General features: G+C 35.3%; 1 protein-coding gene across 1 annotated transcript in view; it reads right to left on the reverse strand.

Annotated features, from left to right (window-relative positions):
• Positions 1–17305, reverse strand: part of PDZRN3 (PDZ domain containing ring finger 3) — a 244143-nt gene that overhangs the window by 209632 nt on the left and 17206 nt on the right. The window contains exons 2-3 of the mRNA XM_058167061.1: positions 13920–14006; positions 10317–10424 (exon numbers count right to left, since the gene is read on the reverse strand). Coding sequence (XP_058023044.1) covers positions 10317–10424; positions 13920–14006 — 195 coding nt within the window. The remainder of the gene's footprint in view (positions 1–10316; positions 10425–13919; positions 14007–17305) is intronic.

Raw genomic sequence — 17305 nt, forward strand, 5'->3', positions numbered from 1 at the left:
TTCTTCCCTGGTCCAACAACTTAAATCCACAGGACACGATATTGATTTTAAAAAGACCAGAACTATCGCCAAAACTGAACACTTTAACAACAGAATAATCAGAGAAGCCATCGAGATAGAAAAACGCCCACACAGCATGAACAAACGAGATGATACCTCCCGCCTACCAGCCATTTGGAAACCCGCCCTTATTGACAAACGAGTCCTTAACACGAGGAATGACACCAGACCCACACTCACGAGGTCCACACAGGATGTCACCACCACACATCCACCCAGAAAGCAGACCCAAACCCACACTGATCAGGAAGCACGACCAAGGACCAGAAGCCAGACCGCAGCTGCAACATTAGCCATTTCAAACCCCTCCAATCCATACATGCAGCAGACTGACACCCACTATGAAGATGTAGCACGACCACGAACACGAAGCCAAACAGCAGCAGTGCAGCTCACCAGCTCAAATCCCCCTGCAACTCAGACTCAAGCCCCCACCCAAACAGGACACACCCCCATCCAATCAGAGCACAAAAAAACCCCCATCCAATCAGAGCACAGCCAAGCTCCCACCCAATCAGTTCAAACCCCCACTAGCAGTTAAAAAGGAAGAAACAGCTGCAATCACACATTGCTCCCAGAAGCACGAAGCTGAAGCCTGAAGATGACGTATGAGACTTCGTCGAAACGTCGCCAAGACACTTCCAATTTTACGCGGGAGAAAACCCGAATAACCAAAGACCTACATATATATATATATATGTATTATTATTATTATTATTATTTATTAAATTTTTATACCGCCCTTCTCCCGAAGGACTCAGGGTCCAAAATAGAAACAGAATATATACAATTAAAACAACATTTAAAACATAGCAAATTATAAAGGCTGATAATTAAAAATGTATGTATGTATGTACAAGAAATGATATGGCCAATACTTTGTAGACTATATACCACTTTACACTTTACTGCTTTACATTCCTCTCTAAGCGGTTTACAGAGTCAGCATATTGCCCCCAACAATCTGGGTCCTCATTTTATCCACTTTGGAAGGATGAGTCAACAACCTTGAGCCTGGTGAGACCTGAACTGTGAAACTGCTGGCAGCTGGTGATCAGCAGAAGTAGCCTGCAGTACTGCATCCTAACCACTGCGCCACCGTGGCTCTATTATAGATTTAATAATAAATAAATATTGCTTCTTTTTCTCTCTCTTTCTTGACATAAAATGACCAGTGTTTCCTAAATATGTTTGATTATTTTGTTTCATCAATTGTTGACTTTATAGGAATTTTGTTAGCCAGAATTCTGATAAATGAAAAAACGATTTACAACCTAAACTTCACCGTAGCCAAAATACCGCTATCTACTGAGCTATGTACTTAATTTACACAACAAAATTCAAATAGTTGTCCATCCAGTTTATAATAGCTAAATCTTCCTGTTCTTTGTTTAACATGTACTCCATGTATAATATCATTTCTCCTTTTTTAATAATCTAGACCTCAAGAAAGTGCCCATGTAGCTGAAAACTTCATTCTTCTGGTGTTCAGTATTAACTACTGTTCTCATTACATGCATCCTTCCAGAATGTCTCCTAGTCTGCCAGGAACATTAATAATTATGCCAGGATTTCTTCTTTCTTTGACACAATTAGATTTTTTTTCTGCAGTCTTTTCCATGTGATATAATCGCAAAAGGAAAGGAATGTAAACTCTATGCTGTTTTTATATCGCTGCTGAAGAAATCCCAATGGTCTGTGGGTGATGATCCTAAAGAAAACAGAAATATCTACATACAAATGAAGATATGGAAGAGCCTGTAAGAAACTGGTATGGAGGGCTAGGGAGGAGCTGAAAATGGCCAAAAGTTGTGAAGACAATAAAACCTAACAGAAACTAGGTTTCTCTGCCCTGGAGGCTAAAATACCACGCATTAGGAAATGGAAAAGAACTGCAAAGAAGACAATATAGATCTAGCAATACATCCAGATGTATTTTCTTTTTCTTTTCTTTTTTCAGAATATAGGTATACCTCAACTTACAACAGTTCCTTTAGTGACCGTTTAAAGTTACAACAGCAGTAAAAAAAAAGTGACTTATGACCATTTTTCAGAGTTACAACTTTTGTAGCATCCCCATGATTATGTGATCAAAATTCAGACACTTGGAAACTGGTTCATACTTCTGACTATTGCTAATTCAGACACTTGGAAACTGGTTCATACTTTTGACTATTGCTGTGTCCCAAGATCATGTGATCAACTTTTGCAATCTTTTGACAAGCGAAGTCAATGGGGAAGCCAGATTCACTTAACAACGGTGGCAAGAAAGATCGTAAAATGGGGCAAAACTCACTTAACAAATGTCTCATTTAACAACATAACTTTGGGATTCAGTTTTTATTTATGTTATTTATATATTTGGTGACTACATTTTTCTCTTTTCCCATAAGGTTTGCATTTAAAAAAAAAAAATCACCAAACTCTAACAATGTATAGCAGCAATACTGAGAAACACAGGAAGCTGTGGCTGGTGTGCCATCTACTCCTAGCAGCCACATAAATAGATTTTCTTTATGAGCTGTGGCTGAACTCATACAAAATACTTGATTAAAAATTACTTTATTGAATTAAGGTTGAGTGAATCACGTGAATAGAGGCAATAACACAGAACTAAATAAAACAACTGCAGAAAACATTTTAAGAAAAATCTACTTCAGTAAAACAATGTCATATAAGCCTTTCCACAGATGCAGAGGTGTGATGGACAATGTTTTCGTTGTTTCTTGCATTAAATATTCCAGTTCTCACACTTTCTAAAGTTTCTAAAAGTCCAGCTTGTGTGGATTACTTTGGCTTTGCTTCCCCAGAAACTAAGCTGACAACAATCTATACTTACCAAAGCCAAAAAGGCTTGCTCATGTCGGTATAAGAAGCAATAAAAGGAAGTTGAATGAAAAGTACAGGAAAAGAGTCTGCTCCCTCTGTCTTTCTATTTCTCTAGATTAGGACATAAGTGGATAAAAACTTCTGTAAACAGACATGATCAATAGGGCACACAACATAGAGAAATTCTTTCAATAGTTCACCACATTTGAAAGCACTTAAACTTAACAGGAAAAGGTCTCACTCTTAATATTGTCAGCTGGTTATCATTTATATTTATGGAGGGGTGTCAAAACAATTCTATAAGCTTATTAGAAAACACTGTGGTTTAAAACTACATATATTATTCCATTGTAATCAGAGTGTTCTGCATTAAAATGATATATAAAGCATAATATGAATAATGACATGAAGCTGCTGAAATACCAGCTCCTAATTTTGTATAATAAGTCAATGAACTGTGAATTTCTTCCAAGCTGCTTCAAAGGATTCAAAACTTTGAATCCTAGGCTCCAAAGGACTACACCTCAAAGAGGTGTTCTGCAGATGGATTCAAGCACAGCCGAATTCTTGTACTTATTAGGGGCCTTCATTTTCAGCTGGGACAGCAGACGGTATGAAACCGAGTGTATCCTCACATTATTTTTTTTCACCAATTTCAAAAATGAACTGTTTCAAAGTAATGAATTCCACATGCTTGAAGAACAACAATGAAAGACCTAGTATTGGAACAGAAGACATACTTTCCAAATCTCTTGTTGGATGATTATTCTGTTTAGTTTTTGCTCCCACCTTATCATCTACCCCTATCAAGTTAGTCACTTTCATGCCTCCTACCCCAATGCCATATATACTAACTAGCTAGACGCCCATGCTTCACTACGAAGCTATTTGATCAGGCATGATAAATTGACACCTAAAGCCTGAAACTTAATGTAGAATGTGTTAACTCTGTAGCATCAAAGCATGTTAATATAAGGCAACTGGTAGTTGGAACAGAAAGGGAGGGGAAGTAGAATGTCCCAGCCCGCAGGATGTATGAGTCACATGCTGGCACCCCCATGTCTGGTTTAGCGAAGGAGTAGCATCAGAGTGTGTTAATATAAGGCAACTGGCAGTTGGGACAGAGTTCCTTTCAGGTGCGGAGGGGGTGTAGAATGTCTAACCCCTTAGAATCAGAGCGTGTGAATATAATACTGTATATGAAATACTAATGATCTGATGATCATTTCAAAAAATCCTTTCTTAGTAAGCACCTAAAAGCCAAGAGGAACATACGTGCCAAATTTCAAGTTTGTAGGCTTTACCGTTCTGAAGATTTCGTGATGAGTGAGTGGTATTTGGCTTTTATATATTCTAGAAGATGTATCCTTTCTCAAGCTGGTATCTATTAATTGCATTGAAATGCATCTCCCTAATCTTTACCTAGCAGGCAATGGAAACCTCCTTTTGATACTTAACGTTCAATGTCTATTGAAAAGCTAAACCATGAATTGTAGTCCTGTAGTCCTGCTTGGGCACAAAGCTAACTTGACCTTGGACCAGTCTCTTTCTCTCAGGAATGAGGTAATGGCAAACTACTTCTGAAAAACCTTTCCAAGAACATGCAGAAACTTGTCCAGACAGTTTCCAAAAACTGGACCAAATTGAATGGGGGGAAAAGTCACAAAAGTGCAATAGAATGGAATACAAAGACAATGATCACTTCTGCAAAAAAAAAAATCTGTGCAAAAGGCTAGAGACAATTCAGGAGCCTTTTTCCTTTATATATTGCTGTTTAAATACACAGATTATCCCATGTTTTTAAATAAAATGAAATCACTTTTTGAATAGGAATACTTTCAATATTCAATAGCTTTTCAGCTGATCCACATTAATTTTATTCCAATCACTTCATACAACTGACATAGTAATTTACTGCATATGTGAGACATTAAGAGTGATTATATCTAATTGTCTACTTATTGTGTTGTGCATGAGCTCCAAAATAGTACCATAGATGAGTTTTCCAAAACCTGGTGTACTCCAGATGTGTTTTCCACAGTGGCTGAGATTGACGAGAACTGTGGTCCAACACATCTGGAAAGCACCGTGTTGCTATAGCATCTCTAAAATAACATCCAGACCCACAAATTAACATCCAAAAGTTAAATCATGATACTTTTTAGTTACCTAAAATTGAAGGAATTAAACCAGAAGTGAAAGAACTTAATTTTTTTAAGTAAAGTCAGTATCTTGAATTCAAGCTGAGAAACACAATTCAGCAGAATTTACATCCTTTTTGGAACTGTTCACAAGTGTTTAATCTAATCCTGAACAGAATGAAAATGTGAACAACATACAGATAATTATGTGTAAAAACCACTGGAAGAAATATGTTCTTAATTTAATTTTTGTATTTCATTTCTTTAAATTAATTGTCTGAACTGAAATTCAGCCACTCTCTGTACTCTTGCCATTACATCTTTCTTTAAATGATAAATTATATTTTTGAATTAAATGAATTCAAAACAATAAAATTATATTCTGTACAACATAATATACTTTTTTTTATACGAACATTTTTATGATAAGCAATTATACCCATTTTGTGCGCACCTTTAAGTTACTGACTCCTAGTGACTGCCTATAGTTTTCTTGATAATGTTTTTCAGAGGTAGTTGACCATTGCCTCCTTCTTAGGGATGAGAGAAGGTAACTGGCTCAAGGTTACCCATCTGACTTTGTGTCCGAAGTTGGAAAAGAACTCCCAGACCACCAGTTTCCAGCCCAATATCTACACCAAAGCTCTTTTATTTGGCAAGCTTATTTTTTACAGGTTTGATCTTATGCTATGCTTGATTATTTCCAATTTAACTCTGTTCTTCAAAGCGGTTACAGAGGCATAGAACATTAGATATTCTGTGCATCTTATTTATCTCTGTGTTTCTTTTTTCATTTCAGATCATTGGAAGGGAGCCTATTTCAAAACCTTATGGAAGTTACATACTTTTGGCTCACAAGTTAACAAAACACCATGAATTTTCTATTAAGATCAGCATGAAATGGAATTTTGTTTATTTCTGAAAGTTGTTCAACTACAACCTGACTACAACATTTGATATCTAAAGTATTTTATGAGATATTTTATGAGATAGGTATTCTAGCCTACTTGTACATTTAGAAATGAACTGCTGAATATGACCAATACTTATTTTAAAAGAAGATGATCTCTTCTTTTTTGTGTGCTGGCTACTGACTAAAGGATAAATAAAGTCTACCAAAAACTCTCTTTTTTTCTTGTTTCTCACTTCAAAAGTCAAAGTGAAGCAATCTTTAAGAATGGTCCAACCTACAGCAAAAATAGCTTATCCTGTTCTCTCTCAGGCCTACATATTTTTCTTGTTATAAACCTATTATTTTTCTGTCTCATCATCTGCCAGTTTGCAACATCCTGACTTTAGCTGAGACATAAGCATAGTGCACTTTTTGCAAATACTGTTAAGAGCACAAAGACAATCTTTCGCACTGCTATTTTTTTCCAGATCATGAAATGAACACAAAATAGTTAATTAGAATACAACACTGACATATAAGGAGCATTTTTTAAATTTCTGCTAATCAACCTCTCCATAATGTAACTGTGAAACGTGGTATCTTTTGCATTATTAGATCTGGTATCCTCTGATTAGGCAGGGGGCCTCAAAATCAGCTTTCTGATTCTATAATTCTATATACAAGCACTGTGAGAGTTGCCATATATTCTATTCAACATGCAGGGTTGATTTAAAGAACACATAGGTAAACAGCTTGACGTAGTCTCCTCATCACATTTTCTCAGAGCATTTCTCATGTTCAGGCATGTTTCATGGAATCAGATTTCTTCTCCAGCATATAGAATTCTAATTCTTTCCAGCTTGGACTCCAAGTTTCTTTGCTTCAAGTCAAGTCAAGTCAAGTTCTTTACAATCAATTCATGGTGATTTTCTTTTTTTTTTTGAGGAAAGTATATGGATGTGAATATATGTAATGGGGATGCAGAAAACTTACATACAAGATGGATTCCCCCAACAGTTGATGTAGGTTCCCTTTGAAATTTTCCTATAGTATGTTGTTTTTAACAACTCTTTCAGAGCATGAATAAGCCAGCACATGAACTATCTTCTCTTACTTCATCTTCTCTGGTTTGAAACCCTAACCCTTCTTTATTTTTTAGTAAAGGGCAGTGTAAATTCCACAGACAGCAGCAAAGTTTATTATCATCCCATATCAGCATTCATAATCTCCATGTGTTCAATAAAACCTAAACGAACTGCCACAAAGTTGTGGCCCAATTATAATGCCAATATTTAAAAGATAGCAATCCTTACTCTTCTACAATACAGAATGCTCTCCACCTTTTACAGTTACGGTAATCACTGATGCCCTTATCAATAATTATAAAATAATACATTTTAATTCCTCAGTGGAAGAGACCTGTATCTACTGATTAATAACTATAGTGTGACACCATTCCTTATCTGTTTCACATTCTTTCTACCAGAACAAGGTCACCTCTGAAACCTATCTTTGCCTCTCAGACATTAAGATTGGATTGTATTTGGGAGTCCAGATAACGTTAATGTGTTTGGACATTAAAGAGATAAAATACAGTTCAAACGTTCAACCACCATAGGCTTCTTCATCATACTAAGACTATCACAATTCCAGAAGGTAACTTGCACAGGCATCCAGAGCCTTTTAAATGTCAAGATTTCTGCAGGCTGGAGACACCAACAAAATTAAAGATAACTGTTACAATATCTGATCTCTCCCACTTATTCTAGCAAAGTTATTCTGTAGTTATAAAGCAACTAATCCAACTGTCTGGACGTGCTATTTGTTATGTATCTTTAAATATTTAGGCGGGAAACCAGCACGTTGCTGATTGGTTGAAGCCGCCGGTTAAACAGTATATAAAGGGTTGTTTTTCCCCAGCCAGGTTGCTGGGTTCACCATATATTAAAGAGCTGTTGTCACTACCCTGGTCTCCAGCCTCGTTACTTCCCGAACTTAACACTATTCCTACTTTGGATTCATGTATTAAACCTCATTGGAGGAAGTTAAATCTTATAACTTCATAAAGAGATCATCAGTATTCACCATATGGTACATATAGGATGTGCCTTATTTTATATATTTTTAGTGTGAAAGTAACAGAAGGATTCTAATCTGAATTATGGCAGAGAAAGGATTAATTCTTCCCACTAGACAAAAATTTTATTAGGACCACAGTAAAACTCTATTTATATTTCAATTTTAATCTGACTAGATATAACTAGATTAGAACTGACACACATACACACACATATCCACTCAGAAAGATATAATATACAAAGTATATTGCTTCATTTAATTTATTTTTCATTATTAGTTATAAAAATGGGAAAAATCATAGCAACCACTTCTAATTGCCACAATACTGTCTTTCCATCCTATTTTAAGTTATGACAAAGTATCTTAGATGACATTATTTGTTTACATATTATTTAGTAAGTTAAATTAAAAATGAACAAGGTTGAAATTCAAACAGGCAAACTTGTTTCAAATCTGGCATGGACATATATCCTGTACCTCTTGGCACCTATAAGGAGCTGTCCCTTGTCCCTGGTAGAATTTATATTTTACCGACAAAGAAATAAAGGAAGACTAGTACAAATCTATTTCAAGCTATTTAGCTCTCATCAGCTAGCTATAAACTTTCTGGGATTCAAACCTCGGCTACTTGCATATTAGGTAGATGTATTAACCTCTAAGCCATGGGCTCTCCTCGCTTTGTCAGCTATACTAGGGTAGAGATTAATTTTTTTTCCAGTGAAACCTGTCTATCAGGGCAACCTGGTCTACCCAACTATGGGAAGGAGCATACTGCTTCCGCCTTTCAGCCCTAATCCAGGAGCCTTTGCTGGCAGAAAGGTTGCCTGCCTGGACTGGAGCTGAAAGGCGAAAGTGGTATGCTCCTTCCCATAGTTGGGTAGACCAGGTTGCCCTGATAGACCGGTTTCACTGGAAAAAAACACTTATCCCTGGTAGTTACATGTGGGTATATCTTGCTGTCACCTATGCAAGGCCTCCGGAAATCAAATTGAGTGTTTTCTTTTCCTTGAGACCATGTGACCAAAATGCAGGTTTGAGGAAGGGCATGGCTGCTTAAGTTGCTGCTAATAAGTCAGCAACCATGGCTGTGCAGCACCTGAAGTGTATTTATCCCTTTAGATCTAAACATGTCATTCTTTCAGAAAACCAAAACCATGAGGTCCAGTTTTTAGGAAGAGAAGTTGAAGTCGTTATAAAATTTATAAAAGTTAGTGGAGAAAAACTGCATGAATATTCCTTCTTTCTCTTCCGGTCAGCCTTCTTATATCTTTAAATCAGACATTATTTTATAATCTGCTTTCTCTTTTTCAGCCTCCATTGCATCTTTAAACAGCCTTTTCCAAGCATAACCGGTTCTATCTTTAACAAAAGTTAGTACATAAATAAATACATTTATTTTATGTATGCAGGAAAGAGAAAGTCTATATATTGCTTTCTGACAATAGAAAATCCATTACAGCTGCTTATTGCACATTTTAAAACATAAGAGCAAAGGAATTCCAGGACTTGAAAAGACTGGCTGTTCCAGTGCTATCTTTGGCCCAAAAGCAAAAGTCCTTTTTGCCTTTTCTTTTTTAAAAAAAGAAAAGAACAATAGTCCAGTAATGCTTCCATCTTTAAAACAATTTTAAAAATTGAGACGCTGAGAAAATCAACAATGGAACACGATTTGCAATTAATTGCTTCTTGTTCCATAAATTTAAGTTTCTCCTTTAAAAAATAAAAAGTGCTTTAACACCATCTTAAGAAATAACAATAAAAACTTTTTTTTCAAGCAATCAAGACATTAGGGAAATGGGAAAAAAGTTGAAAACGGGCATCCAGTAACTCTTTAAGGGATTTCTTAGGGAAGCTCACCAAAATGTGTTCCCATACTCAAGAGAGGCATCTGTCCTTTATCAACTGTTTGAACATTTTAGTCTTCTTGAAAAAAAAGTCTTAGAAACCAAGCTAAATAAAGTCACAGTTTTCACAACAAATATTTGCCTCACATATGGTTTTAACTAAACCATTTGCATGTCTCCATCAGCTTCAGAAGAAATAGCTGCAGCATACCAAGTAGAAGCTCGCTCTTCAAAATATCAGGACAAGCACATACCTTCCATAATCTGCTTTCTATAATTAGATAACAACTCTACCTAAAGCCCAGAAGGTCAACATTGAAACAGTCAAGCATGTTTCAGCTGCCTTCTCTTCCACCTTCTGCCACTCATGTCACTACTCTGTTGGATTGGAAATGCATGCTATACTTTATACCACAGAATGAGGATATATAGCTATGCCAGTTGAAAATAGATTAGACCAAGTGTTCTTACTTCAATAATCTGGTCATGAATCTGGAGTCCTCCTTCCTTGGCAGCAGGCCCACTGTCAGCTATTTTAGAGACAAAGATTCCTTCGCTGGTTGGGCCATCTTGATTGTCCTTTAAGCAAAGAAAAGAAAAAGAATGAAAACAGCACTTACGAGTGAAGGAAACAGAAGTCATAGCAAATGTTCACTGTTGAAACTTGGAATGCCATGTGGATGCTACAGGACATTGTGGTCTGCACCATGGGAATGCAGACCTTCTCTAGAGGTAAAGGTAAAGGTTCCCCTCGCGAATGTATGCTAGTCATTCCCAACTCTAGGGGGCGGTGCTCATCTCCATTTCAAAACCAAAGAGCCAGCGCTGTCCGAAGACATCTCTGTAGTCATGTGCATGACTGAACGCCAAAGATACATGGAATACTATTACCTTCCCACCAAAGGTACTCCCTATTTTTCTATTTTGCTAGGTTGGCAGAAGCTGGGACAAGTAACAGAAGCTCATCCCATTACATGGCAATAGAGATTCAAATGGCTGAACTGCCGACCTTTCGATTGACAATCTCAGCATCTTAGCCACTGAGCCATCATGTCCCTCTTAGGACTTAGAACGTCTTACCTAGACCTTCTCTAGGTAAATGTTAAAGGCAGCAACAATTGGTTTCTAGTTTGGAGTAGCTACATTGGATGCTCCTGATAAGCACCAGAAGAAGAAATACAAGAGGCTAGTTCCCAAGAAGCCTCTGACCCTGCCCACATCTACACATATAACAGATGAATTTGAAGAGAAGAATCTGCAATCTAGCTAAAATACCCATTCATAAAGAAAAAACTTTTTACATGAGTAAGTTAAAACTAAATGAAGGTTTTATATTTTAAAAAAGTTCTACTTTCAAGATTGATCTGTAAACTTTTTGCTAATTGTTAAGAGATTTTCCAATATGTATCATTGTAATATGAGGGGAGGAAATGATAATACTATCCTCAGTTAACTCACTGTACTAATTAATAGAAGACATTGCCTTTTAACAGGGTGCATTTGTTTCAGTGATGTTGGCAAATGAATATTACTTTTTATTTGGAAACATTTTATTTGTTGCTGACCAGCTGGAATTTGCTTAGACACATTACTTTTACAGTAGCTGGTTTATGTTCTTGCAGACATTTTATTAACAAACTAGGTAACATAATCAGTGCTCAACTGATGATCTTACCAGTTTGGTAATGAAATATCTGCAAGGAAACAACCAAGCTCAGAGAGCATCAAGAATACAAAAATATTGTAAAGTGTTTGTACAAGCTATATTGATATTTTTCATTTAGTTATTTATTAAATATATATGCCACCCATCTCACTGTCCAGCTATACTTTCACTTAGTTGAAAAACAGAAATTTAAACAGGTAACAAATATTCTAATAACATATTGTATTGTAAGATGTCCAGGAACACTTTGAATAGGGAACTGGATGGCATATAAATTTAATGATAACTCAATAAAAATATTTACAGTTCAGGATATAATCCTGTACGTGAATTCTTGACAGGAAATGTGGAAATATTTTTATCAAATTCCTTAACAAATTTGGGTTGTTATAAGCAAAAGCATCTCTATATTTAAACATATTGTCAGACAATATGGAGTCTGCAAAGTTTGTTAAAATATAGCAGCCCATAAATGTAAACATTTTGCTGATATTCAAAACAATTATAATTACAAGCAAAAATTATCAAGTGTCACCTAATCAATAGTTTTCTTAAGCAGAAAAATAAATTATTAAAACTAATCATCCAGATGTCCTAAAATTGTTTCTTATGAATATCTTATTGGAAATTTGGCATGTAACAAATAGCAGGTCCAACTGCTTTACAATTTTGTACAGTATATAAGCTTATTATAATAAGAAAAAGACTATACATTTAGATAGATAGATAGATAGATAGATAGATAGATAGATAGATAGATAGATAGATAGATAGATAGAGATAGAGATGTAGAGATATAGATATAGATACACAAACAGCAATGGAAATATTTTTATTGCTTCTAAAGGCCCATGAGATTTATTAGTCATTATGCTTGAGCAAAGCAATGTCACTTTAAGGAGGTGCATTGACTAAGACTGAAAGAACAATACAATAAAAGGCAATGCCTCCACTCAAAAAAAGTGAGACATCTCAGTGTTTCTAGCTGACATATTAGGATAAGTCACTTTGCTCTGCTTGGCTGCTTTAAGTTTTTTTTTTTTAATTTTGTCACATCATTATATACAGGAACATATAATGAAAGGAAACAATAGGACAGGAATGGTAGGCACTTTTGTGCACTTATGCACACCCCTTACAGTCCTCTTAGGAATGGGGTGAGGTCAATGGTAGGAAAATATACTCAAAATCTCAATGAAGAGCACTGGAGAGGTTTTCAATCAATCCAGGTGAAGTATCTTTAAAGCCTTCCACAGCTGTATCTGTTGTTTTTGCTTTTATTCAAGAGTCCACTTTTTAAGCAAGCTTCTGAAGAAACTGTTCAAGTCATACAGCAGTCTTTGCCAACTTGCTGTTTTCCAGATGTAAAGGACTTCAACTCCCAGAATTTTCAATGGGCATGGGAAGCTCAGCATATGGATAAAATCAGGTTAGGAGATACTGTTCCAAAGAATTCATTTATTTATTAGTCTCTTCTCTAGAAGCAAAAAAAGCAATATATACATAGCACTCTCTTCTCTATTTTTTCTCTCAACAAGTAAGTTGAACTGAGAGAGAGACATTTAGAGAACACCAATTTTTTTTCCAGTGAAATATAGGTAGTCCTCAACTTCCACCATAATTCAGCCCAATATATCTGTAGCTAAGCAAGACAGTTGTTAAGTGGCTTTTGCCCCATTTTACAAACTTTCTTGACACAGTTGTTAAGTGAATCACTGCAATAAAGTTAGTAACACAGTTGTTAAATGAATCTGGCTTCTCCACTGATTTTGCATGTCAGAAGGTCGCAAAAGGTGGATTATATGACCCTAGGACACCGCAACCACCACAAATATGAGACACTTGCCAAGCATCCAAATTTTGATCACATGGCCATGGGGATGCTACAATGGTCGTAAGTGTGAAAAACGGTAATGTTACTTTTTTCAGTGTTTTTGTAACTTTGAACTGTCTTTAAACAAATGGTTCTAAGTTGAAGTCTACTTGTATATGCACGGGGATACTATTTTTCAGGGCAAAATATACAAGTTGCATTACACATCACATGTTTCTTTGGAATAAATCCTACACCTTTTTTAGTGAATGCCTCTTACAGGGATGTTTGCAGTTACAGAATTTATGAAAAAGTAACTTTTTGACTTTTTCAGGTCTGGAAAGCAAAGAAAAGCTGAAGTAAGATCATAAACACATTCAAAGTTTCACCTAGCAACTGCTTCGAGAATGACAAAGGAGTCCCATTGTGGTCACTAAGTGAGAACTAAATATACTTTGTTATGTTGAATCAGGCTTGATCTTCAATTGGCCTTTTTCCTATGTTTAGTTTTATAGTTTTATATATTCATTATTTTTTCGAAACACATATTTTGCATCAAATATTCATAAGAAATATAAGTTCACTATCAACATACCATACACGGACGACCACCAATTATATTAAATCCAAGAGATCCTGAATCACGGTGAAGAAAAAGATTCAATGTCTTTGTCTCTTCACCCTGGAAAGAAGCAAGGAAAATCAATTTAACATTGGCAAGTGTGGGACAAATTTTGTTTCATAAAAATGATTTGAGAAACTACTAGGACTTGTCTGAAGATTAGATTTCTACAAGTTTAAAAAATGAAACAGTCACTAATTTTTATTTCCTTGGATTTTTTTTTTGTTCTAAGACAAAATTTTAGTGTTCTTTTTTAAGGACTTACTGATTTTGCATGTGTCATTTACAGAAGCAGGTATCTTCATATTCATGACTACAAGTATTTAGCATAAAGAAAATACAAAGGCAAATACTGGGATATTAATTACAGTTAGAAGCCTTTGATGGTGCTGGTTAATGCAGTTGCAAATACAGCTTACCTTCTGAGATAAAAAGGAACATAGTTCTAGGAATGTAGTGCATACAGTCCATATCTTCCATAAATATTCATGATGCTATGTTGTTATCTCTCTCTTTTTCCTCAAGCATTTTACTGAGATTTATTACAATCTAATTATTAATAAATTTGTAGGGAGGAATGTGGCAGTTCAAAAGTGTGTTATAAACATGACATCAGAGTAAAGGACAAAGGACCAAAATTAGAATACTTATTCTGAAGAAAGAATTCCCTTTTCCATATAATGGTTACCAAAACATGCCAATCCTTTGAAATCAAACTTGGAGATAATGATTACACACTCTTATGCCCCATCAACATACAATATTCACATCATCAGTCATTTTAAGTAAACCTGAACTGTTTTGTCCACACAATTCTCATCTTTGTCTATTGTGCTATTTTCTGATGAGAAAACAATGCCTTGGGGGAAAATATGTCATATATACATATATACTGTACTTATTTAATGAAGTGCTGCTTGACTCTAATCAGCTTCAGTGACAGTTCCCTCTCCCTTGATTTACAAAATATTTTGTAATTGTTTGTATGCAGACTTTTCTAGATGTAATGAATACAATTTTTTTTGCCTGACAGAAAACAATGGTTAGAGAAAATTGCTTTATCTAAAATATGTACCATTTGTTTAATTATGAAAAGAGCAAGTACATATACAATAACAAACTGACTATGAAATTCTGCAAATTGATCACGTCTGGTCCACTGCTGATCCTGTTCCTAAATATAGGAAGGTCATTTGCTGGCCTTACATCCTTTATCACTATTGAAATGGGGAGACATAGCACTGGAGGAAAAAGCACCCTTTCATGCATGTGGATTCAGCTCTAAGTGTTTGCAATTCCACTGGATAAAAGATCAAATATCAGGGATGGAAACAATTTCTACTTGAGACCTAGACCTTCGAGAGCAGAGTTCAAAATGCACTCTACTCAGAGGTATTATTACTATGCTATGAAAGATCCTATGAAGGGTCAATATTGTATTTCTTGGGGAAACAGGAGGATTTTAAGTTTCTTTTAATCTCCCATCAAGTTTTAGTCCATCTAGTCCAACCCTCTGCCCAGGCAGGAAACCCTACACCATTTCAGACAAATGGTTATTCAAGGGCCGGTTTAGCTCACGCTGGTAAAGCCTGTTATTAAGAACACAGTAGCCTGCAATTACTGCAGGTTCGAGCCCGGCCCAAGGTTGACTCAGCCTTCCATCCTTTATAAGGTAGGTAAAATGAGGACCCAGGTTGTTGGGGGGGCAATAAGTTGACTTTGTAAAAATATACAAATAGAATGAGACTATTGCCTTATACACTGTAAGCCGCCCTGAGTCTTCGGAGAAGGGCGGGGTATAAATGTAAACAAAAAAAAAAAAAAAGTAATACAGGAAAATGTAACAACGGTGTCTCCCCCACTACTATATCAAGCAGTGTATATTGTAGAATAATAAAAATGAAATCAAGCTATATATGTGAAGATGATATAAACTTGTAATTTTGAAGCTTCCATAAAATCAAAATAGATACAATGTAACTAACATTAACTCAATAAAAATTGAAAATTGAATTGTTGGTTCCATCGAAGCAAGGCATTTCTTAATAGAATGGATATAAAGGTGCCTCCAAGTTGCTAAAGCATACTGGTTAGCTCATATGTTTTTCAGCTGTATATATTGCTAAGTATATTTTAAAAGCATGTTAAACTAAAGGAACAATCTCTCAAAATATTTAAAACCACCATTAAAAATCAACTGATTTAAATATTTCTATAGCCACATATCTTCCTAATTTCAGATTTGAATTGTACCAAAACATCAACTTCTATGATTGAGGATCAAATTACAACTTACTGGTTAATAATTTAATATCCCTAGCAGTTTTCAAAATAGGAAACAAAGATTCCAATTTAATATACCTGGTTGCTTGCATCTGCTATGATTTCAAAGGTGCATACATTTGCTTTCAAAATGGTCCAGAGAATTAACAAATCAGAAAAATGTAGATGTCAAGGTAAAATTTTTGCTCCACCTTTAACATTCTGTAAAAATATTAGCTAGTATGTAAGTGGCTTGAAATTAATATATTTTACAGAGGCACAAGTAACAGTTCTTTTTCTGTTCCCAAAGCCATTCTAAATCAAGGTTTTCACCTTTATACCACAATTCCTCTTGAAAAACTAAGGTGTGCCACAGAAGAGCCCAGAGATTAAAATGATAGTAATTTTTAAAATCTATTGTTCATTATAGAAATAACGGAGTAAGTCTTGTCAAAAAGTTTATTGAAATTGGGAAGAATGCTTACATCCATTTTGATAGGGTTACTTTTCAGTTTCAGTTGCTTGAATGTTTGGCAATATATATCCTAGTTACGTATTACAAAATCAATCTTCCTGTTTATGATTTAGCCACAAGAGAAATAAGAGAACTGTCTGGAATTTAAGGCTTGATTCCTTTAGGCAGTTAATCTAATGAAAGCAGACTGGAGATATACATACTAGTTCCAGATCTTCAGTCATCAAAATGATAAGCGCTTGAGTACACTATAAAAATATATGAGTATGTGAAATGTGTGCATAATAATTCATGGATCTTTACTATTAGCTTCTGACCATCACATTCTCACATACCTTCTTTGTGAATATGGTTCCCACAAAACATTTCAATCTAGATATTCTAATTTTAGCCTGACTCAAATTATTAGCTGAAATGATTACATCCATTTCAAACCCATTAGTTAAATTTCAAACTCACACTTATCAAACCCATAGTGTCTACAGTATGCATGTAACCACATAGGGAAATAGTTAAAAAAAAAGAAGTAGTTATGATTCTGCATAGAGTTTAATCAAACATTTTCCAAGCTTTCATAATCACTTAATGCCATAAATTACAATTATTCTGTGATAATGTGACA

This window comes from Ahaetulla prasina, chromosome 2 (genome assembly GCF_028640845.1).
Source record: "Ahaetulla prasina isolate Xishuangbanna chromosome 2, ASM2864084v1, whole genome shotgun sequence".
Taxonomy (NCBI): domain Eukaryota; kingdom Metazoa; phylum Chordata; class Lepidosauria; order Squamata; family Colubridae; genus Ahaetulla; species Ahaetulla prasina.